This window comes from Prionailurus bengalensis, chromosome E4 (assembly GCF_016509475.1).
Source record: "Prionailurus bengalensis isolate Pbe53 chromosome E4, Fcat_Pben_1.1_paternal_pri, whole genome shotgun sequence".
In the NCBI taxonomy this organism is placed as follows: domain Eukaryota; kingdom Metazoa; phylum Chordata; class Mammalia; order Carnivora; family Felidae; genus Prionailurus; species Prionailurus bengalensis.
The window spans coordinates 23,521,667-23,539,173 of NC_057360.1; the positions used below are offsets into that span (position 1 = coordinate 23,521,667).

Sequence of the window (17,507 nt, forward strand, 5' to 3'; positions counted from 1 at the left end):
AGGGTGGGAGATTCCTATCTCTAGGCCATTTTGAACTTATGTCCTACAGCAGGTGTTTGGTAACTTTCTCTGTGAAGGGCCAAATAGTAAATATTTTAGGCTTTGCATTCCATACAGTCTCTGCTGCAGCTCAGCCCTACTGTTGTGAGCATGAAGGCAGCCATAGATAAAGTAGAAGAATGAGCGTGGCTGTGTTCCAATAAAACTTTATTTGTGGACACTAAAATTGGAATTTCACCTACTTTTTCACATGTCAGAAAATATATCCTGCTTTCTTGCTTTTCCAAACCACTGAAATATGTAAAAACCATTGTTTGGTGAACTAGGTTTGGCCCATGGGCTATACTTTACCCATTCCTGTTCCAGAGAATAGAATTACCATCAGTGGCTAACACTGTCAAGGGTTTGGCCTTCTTCCTAGAAGCTCAAGGAACAGAGATAATTTCCATCTTGAGAGAAATGTCTCTCAAGATGGAACCAGAGTTCTCTTCTAAAATGTCATTTTACAAAATTGTTCTTATTTTACAAACAAGAAAAGCATCAAAATAAAAATTTTGCTACAATCTATCTTCCTAATAAATTGGAGACTTTCCAAGTTTCATTTAAATTTCTGTTCATATGTTATTTTTATATAGTTTCAATCCAATGATAGACACATCTTTTTTTGTTTTTTTTCCACTTAATGTTATCTTATAAAATTTTTTCCTGTTTTAACTGATTTCTTCTAATGATAAATAGATATAACAAATTTTTGTGGAATTCTGTGTAGAAGATTTCCAGGCCATTTGATGGACTTAATTCAAAGGGATGTCTTAGTCTATTCTCAGGTGTAAGCATTAAGATTTTTTTTAATGTATATTTTTTTTTTGAGAGAGAGAAAGAAAAAAGAGAGAGAGAGTGAGAGAGAGAGTGAGAGCAGGGGAGTTGCAGAGAGAAGGAGACACAGAATCCGAAGTAGGCTCCAGGTTCTGAGCTGTCAACAGAGCCCAACACAGGGTTCAAACTCATCGACCATGAGATCATGACCTGAGCCAAAGTCGTATGCTCAACTGATTGAGCCACCCAGGCTCCCCTGTAAGAGTTAAGATTAGAATACCATCCCCTCACCTCCAGGCCAGGACAACCTATTTGGTAGACTGAGCCTCATGGGTCCCCTCTAAGGTTCACTTCTTCTAGGACATAAAGCCTCATGGCTTCTCTAGGGTTCACTTCCTTGAGGACAATTGCTTTAGCAAGTTTGGGATTTCAATCCTTATGCCTCTTGACAGAGATGTGTCTTCCAGACAAACTCTTTAGAGCTCTCTGTTCAGAACTAATCGCTTATACCTCAGAATGTACATTGAACATGGCTGGGGATTTGGGAGACTAAGCACCCACTTCCTTTCCTTACAGCTTTTAACTGAGAACAGTCTGAAGGAGTCAGATGGGACTGAGCTCTCTTGCTGGGTTAGAGAACCCCATCATGCCCCCCGCCCTCAACTGTCTCACCCCTGAGGCCCTATGGATGGTGATGGTGACTGACCCAGTCAGTCACAGATGGAGAGAGTGGAGGATGTTTGCCCGTTACTGCTCACAAGCTAGAAGACGAGAGAGAGTGTGAAAGGTGGGTTCCTTTCCTTCCTCCCTACAGAGAGGAGCGACCTTATTTGTTGGATCAGTGCTCACCACCCCTTCCCTTTCTCTTTGCTTTCAGAATAGGAAGCACATGCATTTGGCCAGGAAGGGAACCACGGCTACTGATGGGAGGTCCCTGCCTATAAAAGGCGGAAAAGAGTGGATTAGCCAGATATGAACGGACCAATGAGGAATGGGTGTCCTGGGCCCAGGGATGGGGAGAACATGTCTGTGTGGCTTCCCTCCTCATTTAGGACATGGCTAAGGTGGCCGAGCTGCACCCTGAAAGAGAAGGAAAAACAGGGTCCTTGGGACTTCATTATGGATCCTGAGGGTCCCACTGGCGTGATGAACCTAATGCATTTCTTGGGAATGAGCCTTTTGCAAGGATGACAACTGAAGGAGGCCCACAGGACACATGACAGACGGGGGCAAGCAGAACTGACTGGATTTGTAGGGACTTTTTAGCCTGATGCAAAGCTCTGATTAAATTAAAGATTGTCACACATTTGGCCAATTGGCCAATAAGCAAAACCATGAACAGAAGTCAACTGCATCTCTGATCATAACTATCAGAATCCTTGGAAGTAGTGGTGTCAACTGAAGTCTAAACCAGGAGCATTTCAGGTGACTTAGAGCATTGCTTGGTGCCTGGATCTTAGTGCTTCTTGAAGCTTTTCTTCTGCTGGGATGCAGTTGAAGATGTGAGCAAGGCCAGTGACCAGCATGTAATCAGACTTTTTTCCACCACATGTTTTGTCACATATTCCTGTTTTCATAGGCTTCTCTTCATTTTGAGAAATTTAAAGGACAAAGAATGTAACAAACACTGTATTTCTATAATGTGGACATAAGAAGCAGTGATATTTTGGGGCGCCTGGGTGGCTCAGTCGGTTGAGTGTCCGACTTCGGCTCAGGTCATGATTTCACGGTTTGTGGGTTCGAGCCCTGAGTCAGGCTGTGTGCTGACAGCCTGGAGCCTGCTTCGGATTCTGTGTCTCCCTGTCTCTCTGCCCCTCCCCTGCTCATGCTCTGTCTCTCTCTGTCTCAAAAATAAATAAAACATTAAAAAAATTAAAAAAAAAGAAGCAGTGATATTTTGTGACATTTGCTGCTGGCTCCCACCCTCCTGGATGGAAGTGCCACCCAGTCCTGGGCTCCTTCCCCATCCCCAGGGGCAAGCAGGGTCATGGGAGTAGTATGTGTTCTTCCAGTCCATTTCTGATACTCTAGTGTTCATATCATATTCCTACTATATCAAATAAATTATACTTTATATGTATATGTATGTTTAAACATATAACAGATGTAAATACATTCCAGTTATAAATATATCATGTAAAAATATACCATACTAATGTGTGCATACACACCGTGTGTGTGTGTGTGTATCACTACATGGTATATAGCTGGTGCTTCATAAATACTTGCTTAATGCCCATCTATGAACAACGTACGGTATTTTCACTTTTTTTTTGGTTAAAGTTTATTTATTTTTGAGGGAGAGAGTGTGAGCAGGGGAGGGGCAGAGAGAGAATCCCAAGCAGGTTCCAGGATGTCAGCACAGAGCCTGATTCAGAGCTCAAACCCACAAACTGCGGTATCATGACCTAAGATGAAATCACGAGTCAGATGCTTAACCAACTGAGCCACCCAGGCACCTTTATTTTTACATTTTTAAATTGGCATCATATCATACCATTTTCATCATTCTGCATATTCCTCTGTTCACTTAATAATACGGTTTCATACTGGCACAAAAACAGACACTCAGATCAATGTAACAAAATAGAGAACCCAGAAATGGACCCACAAACATATGGGCAACTAATCTTTGACAAAGCAGGAAAGACTATCCAATGGAATAAAGACAGTCTCTTCAGCAAGTGGTGCTGGGAAAACTGGACAGCAACATGCAGAAGAATGAACCTGGACCACTTTCTTACACCAGACACAAAAATAAACTCAAAATGGATGAAAGACCTCAATGTAAGAAAGGAAGCCATCAAAATCCTTGAGGAGAAAGCAGGTAAAAACTTCTTTGATCTTGGCCGCAGCAACTTCTTATGCAACACGTCTCCAGAGGCAAGGGAAACAAAAGCAAAAAAGAACTACTGGGACCTCATCAAAATAAAAAGCTTCTGCACAGTGAAGGAAACAATCAGCAAACTAAAAGGCAACCGACAGAATGGGAGAAGATATTTGCAAACGACATATCAGATAAAGGGTTAGTACCCAAAATCTGTAAAGAACTTACCAAACTCAACACCCAAAAAACAAACAATCCAGTGAAGAAGTGGGCGAAGAATAGACACTTCTCTAAGGAAGACATCCAGATGGCCAACCGACACATGAAAAAATGCCCAACATCACTCATCAGGGAAATACAAATCAAATGAGATACCACAATGAGATACCACCTCACACCTGTCAGAATGGCTAACATTAACAACTCAGGCAACAACAGATGTTGGCGAGGATGTGGAGAAAGAGGATCTCTTTTGCACTGCTTGTGGGAATGCAAACTGGTGCAGCCACTCTGGAAAACAGTATGGAGGCTCCTCAAAAAATTAAAAACAGAACTACCCTACAACCCAGCAATTGCGCTACTAGGTATTTATTCAAGGGGTACAGGTATGCTGTTTCAAAGGGACACATGCACTCCAATGTTTATAGCAGCACTATCCACAATAGCCAAAGTATGGAAAGAGCCCAAAAGTCCATCGATGGATGAATGGATAAAGAAGACGTGGTATATATATACAATGGAGTATTACTCGGCAATCAAAAAGAATGAAATCTTGCCATTTGCAACTATGTGGGTGGAACTAGAGGGTATTATGCTAAGTGAAATTAGTCAGTCAAAGAAAGTCAAATACCATATGACTTCACTCGTATGAGGACTTTAAGACACAGAACATATGAACACAAGGGAAGGGAAGCAAAAATAATCCAAAAACAGGGAGGGGGACAAAACATAAGAGACTGTTAAATACAGAAAACAAACAGAGGGTTATCAGAGGGGTTGTGGGAGGGGGGATGGGCTAAATGGATAAGGGGCATTAAGGAATCTACTCCTGAAATCACTGTTGCACTATATGCTAACTTGGATGTAAATTTAAAAAATAAAATAAAATAAAATAAAATAAAACAAAATAAAATAAAATGGTTTCAAATCTATCAGTCCATATATATACCTGATTCATTTCTTTTGAACTGCTGTATAATATTGCACTGTAGATTCCTACAGTTCAGTCTATTCATTCTTCTAGAGGTGGACACTTAGGCTGCTTCCAGTTCATTCATTCTTTCTTTTTGCTATCAAACACAGAATGCTGCAGTGAACTTTATTGTACAGATGTAAAAATAATTTCAAGCATGCAGACCCAGAGGTTTAATTGATGGTTTTTATTGGTTTGTATTAATTGTACTTCTTTATATATTCCAGCTACAGATCCTTTCAATGTTTTAAGTGTTACAATTATATTCTAGGGGTGCCTGGGTGGCTCAGTCGGTTGACTCTTGGTTTTGGCTCAGGTCATGATCTCACAGTTTGTGGGTTTGAGCCCCACATCAGGGTCTGCACTGATAGCATGAAGCCTGCTTGGGATTCTCTCTCTTTCTCTCTCTCTCTCTCAAAATAAATAAATAAAATTTAAAAGCAAATATATTCCAAATTAGTTCACTACAAGGTCTGGATTTGGGGATTATGAGGGTCATTCATAAGGGGGGCACTGATCCATGATAATTACCTGGATCCTTGTGCCTATTTTCAGTTTGTTAAGAACCCAGAATGGAGGCAGGGTATGATTAAATATCTCCAAACCTCCAGCAACTAATTTTGGGAATATGAGTTTAAAGGATTTTGGTATTCCTCTTTTGAATCTGTTTAGGGAAATGGGATTAAATGAGGGTAATCTAGAATTGCCTGCTCCAAGAATGCCTTCTCTAGGAATGAAACAGAATATGTTTCCACTCAACAGAACTTCAAAGAGAGGAATAAATATCCATAAATGACAAGATTATCTCAGAATAAAACTTTCAAGAAATATACAGAACATAATATGCTTCATAATTCTTTCCCAAATGATATAAATGGACATATGTCATTCTTTGCTACAGAGGGTTCATAATACTAGTGGGAATTTTAAAGAGTTGGGGGCAATCTAAAGTTCCTCTTAACTTGAAATTTTATGCTTCTAGAAGTTCCCTAAAGGCAAGAATCCAACTTTTAAATTATGCACCTCCTACTGGCCCCTGACTCATTTCTGGATCCAGAGAACACATCCCAGATATGCTCATCAAATGAATCAAGAGAAGTCAATCTTATCATTTTAATGATTTCTGGGGAGACCCCTTTTCCTAACTTGTTGTAGTTTTTGTTGCTATCACAAGCATTTTTTGGCAGGTATTACTATTTGCAAAAGCAAGTTTTTAAAAAATCTGTAAGAGTTAAAAAAGAAGGAAACTTCCAGACATGAAAAATATATATAGGGATCCAGCTGTACCCAGGCCACTGACTCACTGACTCATTCTGTAATCACAGCTCAGAAGCTAGCACGAGGCTATTTAATGGCTCTAAAAATGTTCACATGAATCTAATTCCTTAACATGTATATACCACAGGAGGCAGGCCAGTCAGTGCACTGGAGAGTGCACTAACACTCTACCTATAAGGAGAGACATCTCTACCACAGGCAGGCACTTTTGCTCAAGGGAGATTCAAGCTGTTAAATTCTGCATTTTTAGTTTCAGCTTTAGCCCCCTTCCAACCCCCCTCAATTTCAACAAATAGCCTTGATGATGAGGATACAAACAACTTCAACCAAAATAAGAGCTAGCGCATTTCAAACTCTCTGCTAGAGACTCTTTGGTGAATGATCTCGAATTTCCCAGACAAGTTGGTATTATTATGCAAATTTGTTTGGTGGCGAACCAGAGGATCAGAAAGGTTAAACAATTAGCCTGGGGTCACACAGCTAAGACTAGAGGTGGCCCTCAGATCTGGCCCAGGTTGGAAGCACAGGTTCTTTCTCTTACCCGGTGCTGCTTCGTTCCTCGACCTCTCTCAGTCCAGGTCTTGGCACTGTCCCCGCTGTCTACCTGCTCTGCTGTTCTTTGTTAAGAACACTTCCAATCTTGCTGAGCCCTCTGCTGGAGGAGTCTGCCTGACCACACCTCCTTCCTTTGTAGGCTTTCACTTCTGCTAAGCCCACTTGTCTTATTTGTGCCATGCTCTCTCTCATTCAACAAGATTAGTAAGTATCTGTTCAGTCCCAGGCCCTGTGCTAGGTTCTGAAGAAACAAAGACAAATGAGACCCAATTCTTATCCTAAGGAAACTCCCTGTTTAATTCTTTGAGTCCTTTTAGAGACTCGTACACAAAAAAGCAGCAGTCATACAGGTTGGCACCCTCTCTATCTCAGCAAACTCTCTGTAGGGCTAGGACAATGCCCACGGCTGCTGAACGCAGTGAGTGGAAGGGCCATGGAGAGGAAGGGAAACAGCCTGAGAAGAGGACAGGAAGGAGAAACCGAATGGGCACAAGGGAATGACACACACCAGTGTCACCGTCTTTCTGTTCTGAATGGTACCTCCCCTGGCCTAAGTACTGCACCCACAGCAACATGACACCATCCATGGATCGTGCCCCACATTACCGTGGGGTTCAGAGCACTGCTGGCCACACTTCATTCATTAAAATGGAATGGTTCTTATTTGCATTCCTGTACTACGCTGTTCTGGACTCTGAACTCTTCTCCTCGGCTGCTCCCTAAAGAGCCAGGCCGACAGCACCTCAAGAACTCTCTGAACATCAAGCCCACCGGAGAAAAGAAAGTGAGCAGAGGACTGTGTGTGCTGCATGTCTTCCAGATCTGTTGCCTCCCTTCTCTTCCTTGGCTGCACCGTCTATTACTCTCAGCTACCTGGGAGCGCTAGGATGGGAGCCCAGAGCGTGCGCACTCTTTGCCAGTGGTTCCTACACCATCATCACCACGACTCTTCAGTACGGAGAAAAACAAAACAGGACTGAGTCACATCCTTACCCTTGTAATTACAGCTTTACATTGGCTGATGTATGAGGAAAGGTACATACAGGAGAGAGAGCAGAAGAGGCAGAGGGATGAAGGGAAAGGAAACACAAGGAATGGTCTGGTTATCAGCAAAAGCAAGGCCACACTATGCTTAGCATGGAGCAAGAAATTGCTTACTGAAATGCTACTGGCAGCCCAGCCCACTTCCAAAGTATACATGCCACCAAGGGCCTCTCCGGCAGTGTTGAGGGCTGTTGAGGGTCTTGGTTGTTACCAGAAGAGAAAGCGAGAAGGGAGGTACACCCTATGATTTCCTCTGCACACACGGGCAGGCTATGCCACATTCCTGAGGATTGGAGACAACAGTCCCATGTTTCTCAACTAGTGGGCACGGAGGAGGCCCTCAAACCCACCACCAAGGAGTAAAACCTGTCATCAGCTGCGCCTCTCAAACATTGTATGTGATTCTACAGCAGCTGTGAGGTCACACAGTCCACTCAGAGTTTGTAATTACAAGCCCGACCCTGTCTTCACCGGGTGAAAAGCAAACACCTTCTGATCAAGACATGGTTCACACTGAGCTGATGTTAATATTAAGAGGAGGAGCCCTGGAATAAATTGATAAATGCAGAAGACCTGCTCTCTTACCAACTAGGTTAGTTTTGGGGCCAAGGGAATCAGGCCACTCCAGGAATGCAAACATTTTCTAAGTGTGAATGCCTTTTTAATAAAAGATGTACAGGTCTACAGATGAACATCTTTTAAAATCAGCTGATTTTAAATCCCAGACTGTTCTTTCTCAGACATTTCCCTAAAATGCTACAATGAATAGTGCCAGTCAACGGTGGTAGTCTCAAGCTCACACAGGAATAAGTGAGACGACACACTAGGTATGCTGGTGGCTCAGCCTTGGGGGTGAAGTACTTTCAGCTACTTTTGAGAAGAAGGAAGGAAAGTACAAAAAAAAGGAGAATGGCTTTGCATGGGAATCATCTGCACTCAGTTTTCTAATCTTTAAATTAAAAAAAAATTTAATGTTTATTTATTTTGAGAGAGAGAGAGAAAGAGAGAGAGAGAGAGAGAGAGAGAGAGAGAGAGCGAGCATGATCAGGGAAGGGGCAGAGAGAGGGAGACACAGAACTTGAAGCAGGCTCCAGGGTCTGAGCTGTCCACCCAGAGCCTGACGTGGGGCTCGAACTCACAAACTGTGAGATCATGACCTGAGCCAAAGTTGGATGCTCAACTGACTGAGCGACCTAGGAGCCCTAGTCTTCTAATCTTTAAAACCAGACGTCTATATGGATCATTGCTGATAAGGTTCAAGGGTGCAAATGGGCCCCGGATTTGAGGGAAGCACATCAATCATATGCATCATAAAGAAATCCACAGGTTCTTGGCCTGGGGCCCAGGGATAGGCTCCAGGGAACTACACAACTCTGACATTTGACTTAAGAAATTAGTGTATATGATATCATGTGCATTAAAAAAAAGATGTTTATTCTGAGAGAGAGAGGAGAGAGTGAGTGTGTGTGTGTGCGTAGGGGACGGGGAGAGCCAGACTCCCAAGCAGGCTCCATGCTGCCAGCACAGAGCCCAACATGGGGCTCATCTCACCAACTGTGAGATCATGACCTGAGTCGAAATCAAGAGTCTGATGCTTAACCAACTGAGCCACCCAGGCACCACTAATGTACATTTTTATAGGGAGACTCTTTATCACTTTTACCAGATTCCAAAAAGATACTCACCACCAAAATAGTTTACAATTTTGCTTGAGAAAAACTAACCAGATGCATGTGGTACTGTACTAAGATATTCTTTATTTAATATAAAGGTGTTAGTGCGCCTGGGTGGCTCAGTCGGTTAAGCGTCTGACTTCAGCTTAGGTCACAAACCCATGTTTTGTGAGTCTGAGCCTGCATCTGGGTCTGCACTGACAGTGCAGGGCCTGCTTGGGATTTTCTCTCTCTCTCCCTCTCTCTGCTCTTCCCCCACTCTCTCCCTCTCTGTCAAAATAAATAAATTATATATATATATATATATATATATATATATATGTATATATATATATTATATAGACACCCAGAGGTGTCTCTCGGGCGGGGGGGGGGGGCAACAGACTCCTTGGTCATCAGCTATTCTTATATCCTCATAAAGCAAATATATATACTTGTTTTTGCCTAGAGAAGATACTATAATTCCTATGAATACATGTATTTACTTGTTTTGCTTCTAACAATTAAACCCAAATGTATAGAAGAAAGCATATCTTAAAATCTTATGTGATCTGTATTTGGTAGTATACTCAGAATCTCCTCCATGGGGCCAACTTTTAATAATCTAGATACCTTCTTTCTCCTCTAAATACAATGAAAAACTAGAATTTAAAATCATTACCTTGCTCTGCAGTAAACTGTCATTTTCTCTAAGTTGCAAAATTAGACAAATGTCACCACTTCACATAAGGTTCAGGAGTCTGTGAACTGTCAGGCAAAACAACTATAGATTCCAATGGAATCAGTTAGATATCCGTGTAAAAAATAATGAGGTAAAAACAAATGAGGTGCCCCTGTTGTTTCAGAGGATTTTTACTCTCCAAAAAGGAAATGCAAAAGTAAATCAATCAAACAGAGCTCTTTGGAACTCTCCCTGCTCTCTGTCAAAAGCTCTCCCTTGGTTATCTCCAGATGAAACTCAGCGTCCTGGCCTCCTACACACCACCAGAGCACCTGAAATGGTACCAAGTGTCCAAGAAGCTGTCCTGATTGCCTGGTTAATGGACCTCAAGTTTTAATAACTGACCCCACAGACACCTGTGTTCAGAACAGGAGGCCCTGGCTCATAGTGACAATTGTGTGCTGATGGCAGAGAGTCAGATGTGGGTTCAGCTTGAACTCAAGGCACGATGAGATCACGACCTAAGCTCAAGTTGGATGCTTAACCGACTGAGCCACCCAGGTGTCCCAAGTTAGCTTTTTTAAATGTATTTTTGCAACTTTCTTCTCTTTGCCACCACTACTTAGAAAATGCTGGTCCAGCTGCGGTGCAAAGGTAAACTGCACCTCGGCACCATGACCACCTCTGAATGAGAGCAGTCCAAATTTAAGTTTCACTAGAAATATTATACCACCTAATAGTCCTAGTTTATTTTTTAAAGTTTATTCATCTTAAGAGAGAGAAGACATGAGCGGGGAAGGGGCAGAGAGAAAGGAGACAGCGAGAATCCCAAGCAGGCTCCGTACCATCAGAGTGGAGACCGATGTGGGGCTCGAACTCACGAACCACAAGATCATGCCTGGAGCCTACGTTGGAGGCTCAACCAACTGGGCCACCCAGACGCGTCCCTAGTTTCTTTATTCTAATGGTACTTTTACATCTATCTTGAGAGAGCAGAGATTTCTTTTGGTGTCAAGAGTTGAAGGGTAAATTGAAACCACATCCTGCAGACATTCAATAAATACAAAAGAAGAATCAAGGAAGAGCAGGTTTAAATCTCCCCACATTCAGTCAATTTTACTTCTTATCAGTTTAAGGAAGAAAAAGCAATTTCTGGACATTTTGAGAGAGATTAAATCTCAAAACTCAAGCTCTCTTAGAATGACTCCAATTTTCAGCCTGAAGCTCTGAGTTTTTTTGTTTTTTTAAATCAGCCCTAGGAAACCTACAGAACAGATCTGAATTGCATGTATAGTTAGTTGTCCCCATGCTAACTTGTACCAAAGAAATATCTAGCAATGGTGAAAAGTCAGGAGAATAATTTGTAAGAACCCAACTTCCAATTTGGGCTATATAAAATATGGTGAGGATTGTATTAAGCCAAATGCATATATTAAGGAAGTACATTTTAACTTTGGAGGCTCAATGGTCAAATAGTACATGGAACAGCATGTTCACAATATTCAGAAGGGTGAATTTTAGATAAGAGGGAAGAAACAGGAAAGCTTGGTTCAGAGCAGACAGAAAATTCCACTAGACATCTAGAACTGGGTGCATGTCACAGGTTATATAAAAGCTCTTCTTCAGATATAAATATATTTTATAGGGAGAATACTGTTTATGTTGAGTCTACAAATGTTCCTTTGTCCAGGGACGGTTCTATCCAACAAATGATCAAGTTATGCACTTTGCTTTTGTTGTGTTAGACACGTCATTACCCTGGATGCAAAAGGAAAAAGGGAAATCGGATTTCAGATGGAAACAATGAATTCCAGTTGTGAGTGCAAGGAGGTAGAATTTCTATTATGGAAACACACCAGAAAGGGATTAGATCATCTTAAATGCCTTGTCAGGGTTTGTAAATTTTGTTTAAAAAGATAACTTACTATTCAGGTTTTGGTTTTTACAGACTAACTCTGACTACTAAGATCTTTTTATTGCCAAAAAGCTAGTGGAGGAAAAAAATCCAAATAAACTGAGAGAGAAAAGATCTTCACCATTACAGTGGGAATGAAATATTTATTTTATGCTTTTCTTTATTAAAACAAATGCTATTGACACCTTGAACAGGTTTTGAACCAATACATGAAACTTGGTAATTATTCCCAGATGAAGTTTTCAACCTAAAAGGTCGTATGTGAGCCAGGATTTCACTAATAATAAAAAAAAATTACATGCAAATCAGTATTTATGTATAGCCAAGTGATACTATGCATTAAAGTACCATTTTAATTCATCACCCATCTCTCCCTTTCACATTGGTAACATCTGCTGGTCTTGTAATGGTGCATTAGAAGATTATACAATTATTCTTTAAGGAGGTCCATTTCAGAATGGGGTCTGCTGCTGAAATACTGGTGAATTTAAGCCCTTCTTCATTATTTTCCATTGAGTGATATGTATCATAACTTAGGAATTTGTGAACAAATGCTCAGATAAAAGGGCCACAAAATGTAAAAAATAAAAATAAACATGGAAAAAATTCAAAGGCAAAACTGGCCCATGACGCCTTAACCACAGTTGTGCTATGTTCTGAATTTAGGATTGTACTCTTCTTCAGAACAAGGTTTTCAAATGACAATACTCAGATTTATAACTTCAGTATTTAAATTCACCCCCTGCGGTGATGCATTTAAATTCTGCAAGTCTGCAAGTAAGCCTTTAATTGTTACCATCTTCCATACTTCATTCAGTTGATTAGCATATGGCACTCTGAGATCCTAAGTATGGGTTCAATTTTCCACACAGATCTTCTTGTCATTGTAAAACGCACACACTCCTAGAGAAGCAACTTGGGAGTCTCGGCTTTGGAGTGAGGCAGATGTGGGCTGAAATTCCAACTGGACCACTACCAGCCTTGCAAACCTTGGTAAGTTATTAAAATATTCTGAGCCTTAGTTTCCTTGTCTGTAAAAGGAAGATAAAACCTGTCTCAGAGCCATGTCCCTGAGGTCGGTATTGACTGTAACAGGTTTGCGATGTTTGTAGGAGAACTCAGAGCAGTGTCAGGTATACAGCAGACATTCCATAAGTTCTGGCAGGTACTAAGAACCTTCTTGCCTGCAGTCTGAAGCGAGAGCAAGGCATCACATGCAGACAATGTGCACTGAGAGCAATGTTCTGTCTCTAGGCAAAGGCTCTTACTAGCACTGCTAGACCCTATCTGGCCCTACACACTTTAATTAATTAATGGTCAACAAGCCGAGAATCTTGGATGCTCTGGTATACGTTAAACATTCTCACAGTCACATTTTGTGTGTGTGGCAGGGGGAGGGGGCTTCTTTTAACTCTCTACCCATACTCTTACAGGAACAGCTTTGCAACACAGAAACCAGAACATTATTACCTTAACTCATGAGGCAGTTAGCATATTTCCCTTGAAACAAGGAATTTATTTTTACTTCTTACCTTTTCAATTTTTTCATCCAGCATTCTGAAGAATTCTTGTTGGCTTTCAGAGATGTGCATGCTAAAAAAAAACCAGAGAGTAGTTAAGTGCGTATTTCAATGTTTTCTTAAACCCAGCTCCCTCGAATGAAAAACGCTGAGTCCCTAGACTTTGAGGCAGACATTTATTTATTGCCGACTTTTCCACTGAGATAGTCTGAAGTCATATTAAGGATAAATGCCATTACAGTAATCCTCTAAATGTGTTGCATAAAAGTCTACGAGTTCCTATGATTTAAGAAATACAATTTCTTTTCAACGTACATGTTATTTATAGTGATGTTACTGGGAGGTGTGTGCCAAATGATTTCTTCAGATACACATTTGTTTAAAAAAAAAAAGGCGTAGCCAAGCAGTACATGGCATATTTCACACTGTGTGTAACTGGAAAAAGAAAATATATCCAAGTTGTTATGGTGAAATGTGTATTTTATAAAGACTGGTATTTAGCATGGTATTCAGCTGAGCATAGAGGTGTGGGCTGGCGGCAAACAGGCAAAGAACTTGACATTGTCCCCGAACGCTTTGTGCAGTGGTGACGGCCAATGCACCTTTTGGGAAGTGCAATTCCACTGGGATGTGGGAGTGCGTCAGGAAGCATATCTGAGTAGCACTTGCCCTGTGTGCTTGCTTGTCTAATGCTATTTAACAGCCTACTTAGTCAGATGGACACAGTTTGGGGCGGGGGGAGACAAAACAGAAGAAGGTAAGGAGAACAGAGAAGAATCACAGATGGGAAGTGCGTGGGGAGGAAAACGTCTTGGAGGCAACATGGTCTTAATGACAGGAAATAGGTGTAGGTGGTCCAAGGAGGTTCAGGATTCTGGGCTAAGAGACACATCATTCAACGCGCTTCTTTCACTGTTAGTGCTTACTTGTTGCAGTGGCTGGGGGTGGGGGGAGGGGTGGCTCTGGAATAGCTCCTTCCCTTCAAGTCTCGGTGTAGGGGACAGCCCACCTGACATACCCCTTAGCACTATGCCTCCTCCTTTAGGGGCCGCAGAGAATGGCACAAGGGACCCCACACCCTTCAGGCCTCCAATGACAGATAATGGGGCTTGAAGGAGGTTTTCCCCTGTGTGTAAAAGCAAGACTTAAAATCTGGGGGCACGAGGACATTAGCTCTGATACAAGAGGAAAATGACAAACTATTTTATACCAGCAATCCACTTTCACCTCTGTATCATGTCATTTTTCCTGTCCTTGATAACTCAAGTGAGGTATATGTCCTGTTTCAGAAACAGGCCTTCTCTTGTTGCAGGCTAGAAAGGCAGGCCAGAATCTGGGAGCATGAGAATATATTAAACAGCCTCCTTTCCTTCTCTGGCTGGGTGGAGAAGCCATTTTGCCTACCTGAGTTTTCCCAAGTTCCCCGTGGTTTTACTTCTTTAAGTGCCAAAACATTTTTCGTTTGAGCCATTTTGAATGCAAACCTTCTAAACTTTAACAGAGGATCTATCACAAACATTATTTGACTTTCACTTAATGACTAGCAGCCACTCCCAAGGCCTTAAACCACAATCTCTCTCTGTGATACGGGAACACTCCCTGGAGCCTCTTGAGATAGGGAGAGCTGGCTCTCCTTAAGCAAAGTGGCCTTAAACTATAGGCTTTTGTTCTCTGCCTGCTTTGAACCGCTCTCATTTCTTCTGGTCAAAGAAGGTATTGGTTCTCTTTCAGTTTTCTTCCCAGCAGCTGCTTCTGCCCCATGCTTAGCACACCCAAATCCATTAGAGTTGTGTCCAAAGTTAGTGCAAACAGGATCTGAGGGAGAGCCTGGGGGGCTTCCTGTGAGTGGTGAACAGGCATATTCTGGCAGTCAATGTGGCTGCTGAGACATGTTCTGGGCATCCTCCCTGTTCCTGGCCAAACTTTCAGCAGATGAGGTTGCTGGACAGCTCTGGGTCCCAGATAGAAAGGCATGTAGACATATAGACATAGATACATCTTAATAGATAACCACATACACATATGCACGCATATACACACATATATCTTAATATGGATGACCACACACACACACACACACACACACACACACACACATTAGTTTCCCTGGGAGATTCCAAGAGACCTCATAAAAATGGCATTTTTAGGATCAGATGTCCATTGTGGAAATTTTTAGGTTAGAGTTTTTTACATATATTGCTTTGCGTATAATGGAAGGGAAATATTTAATCAATTGACTGAGTGGTCCCTATTTCAATTCATGTGATTCGTGACCCCTCACAAGGCAGTTCAGTTTGTTAGCATGGTGAAGTGTAGTCCCTTCCGGCACTAACGTTGGATGATTGTTACTAACTTCCATTAACTCCTTTATTGAAATATCAAAACATGAAAACAGGGGTGCTTAGTTAGTACTCAGACATATACATATTAGACTGACAAGATCCCTGGGATCAGGAATGCAGGGCTCAGGGTCCATAATAGGAGCTTGATGCCAAAGGTAACAGTGAGGACCTCAAGATGCATGTATAGTAAGCAAGCACAAAAACCTTAGTGGTTCCAGTTTTGTGTAGTTTACCTACTTTCTAACCATTAAAAAAAAGAAAAGGCATTCCTTGATTAAAGCAAACTGAACAAAAGCTACTCAACCCAGAATTAATTAGTCAAGACAGGGTGTTTTCAACCCTACCTGAATCCTGAACCAAACAGTAACCTCACTCTGGGGTAGAGGGTATAATGGTTGAGAAGTAAAATACCATTTTCATTTTCAGGTGTGCCTTGAAACAATTCTACCCAAACGCAGGCAACTGGCCTTCCGTCGGTGCATCTCTACCATCACACCCCACTGATACAGGAATGTTGCCTGCTTTCTCTTTGTCTAAGAGCAAGAACATCCCGGCCTGCCTCTGTCTCATTTCAAAACCTACCAAGAAGTGTCTCCCAGCAGACGGACTGACTTCTTGCCACCTTGAAATATAGTATGTGGGCTGTGTTAGCCAGAAAGATGAATGGAAAGGTGACTTATTTATTATCAGACCCCGATGCACCAAATGAGCTCTTGCAGATAAACTCCGCCATCCCTGGGAGTGTGGCAGACACGGCCGCTGGGAGCCAATGGCACCAAGAGGTCCTTGCTGTGTGTACATCACCTTAAGTACGGTGTGACCTGAAAGCGCGAGGTTTACTCTGCTGTTCTCTGTGGGTTCGTTTCACAGGCAAGCCCTGAAATCCCTTCAACAGGGACAGAGATGGCATTTTCACTCTGATGAAATAAATGATCCGTCTCAGCGGTCTCCTGCCGGGATAAACACGGATGCTCTCTTTTTCACGTGGAAACTCTATCAACACAATGGCATTACTATTAGTTTTTACCTTCAAACTGCGCTGTGAGAACCAGTCCTTAAGTAATAACTGGATTCTTAAGCCCTTTCTGCTGCACAATTTGGTGGCTGTGAATGGTGCGGGAGAAAAAAGCACACCGGCCTGTCTTTCCTCAAGGTATTAGAAAGGGATAATTAGACTGTTTATGAATCCACTTACAAAGTGAGTATTTGATGCCAAGATTAATTAGATCTAAAAGTCTTTTAGAAAAGTCTGTATGCTGGTACTTGATTTAACTAATCAAACTTAACAATTTCAGTAATTCCTATTTCTTTCTAATAAACTCAGTCGCGGAAAGCACAACGTTTTCCTGGAGCACTTCCCATGCCCCCAGTTGGTGCTGGCAGAGCTCTTGTGAGTTAACCTTGAATCGTCAAAGACTCTTCTGTCTGTGATTTCTCAGTTTCATGAGACTAGGGATGATAACAGTATGGAATCTTAAAGACAAGTAATCAAAGGAATGAAGAGGGTGGGCAAGATGAGGGTTTGAGCTGAAAGATATATGGCTTTCATTTTTAGGGACTTAAAAAAAAGTTTCCAATAATAAAAGCCCAAGCCACAAAAGTATCAGAAGGCAAGGTCCTAACTCCCTAATACTTCACCTGCAAAAATGAAATGCAATTACTCAGTGGGTTCCTGGCAAATCTT

The 17,507-nt window shown here is 41.8% G+C and overlaps 1 protein-coding gene across 1 annotated transcript in view; it reads right to left on the reverse strand.

Annotated features, from left to right (window-relative positions):
- The window catches only part of CE4H1orf21 (chromosome E4 C1orf21 homolog), a 153,292-nt gene that overhangs the window by 17,036 nt on the left and 118,749 nt on the right, over positions 1-17,507 (reverse strand). The window contains exon 4 of the mRNA XM_043568136.1: positions 13,494-13,554. Within this exon, the coding sequence (XP_043424071.1) occupies positions 13,494-13,554 (61 nt within the window). The remainder of the gene's footprint in view (positions 1-13,493; positions 13,555-17,507) is intronic.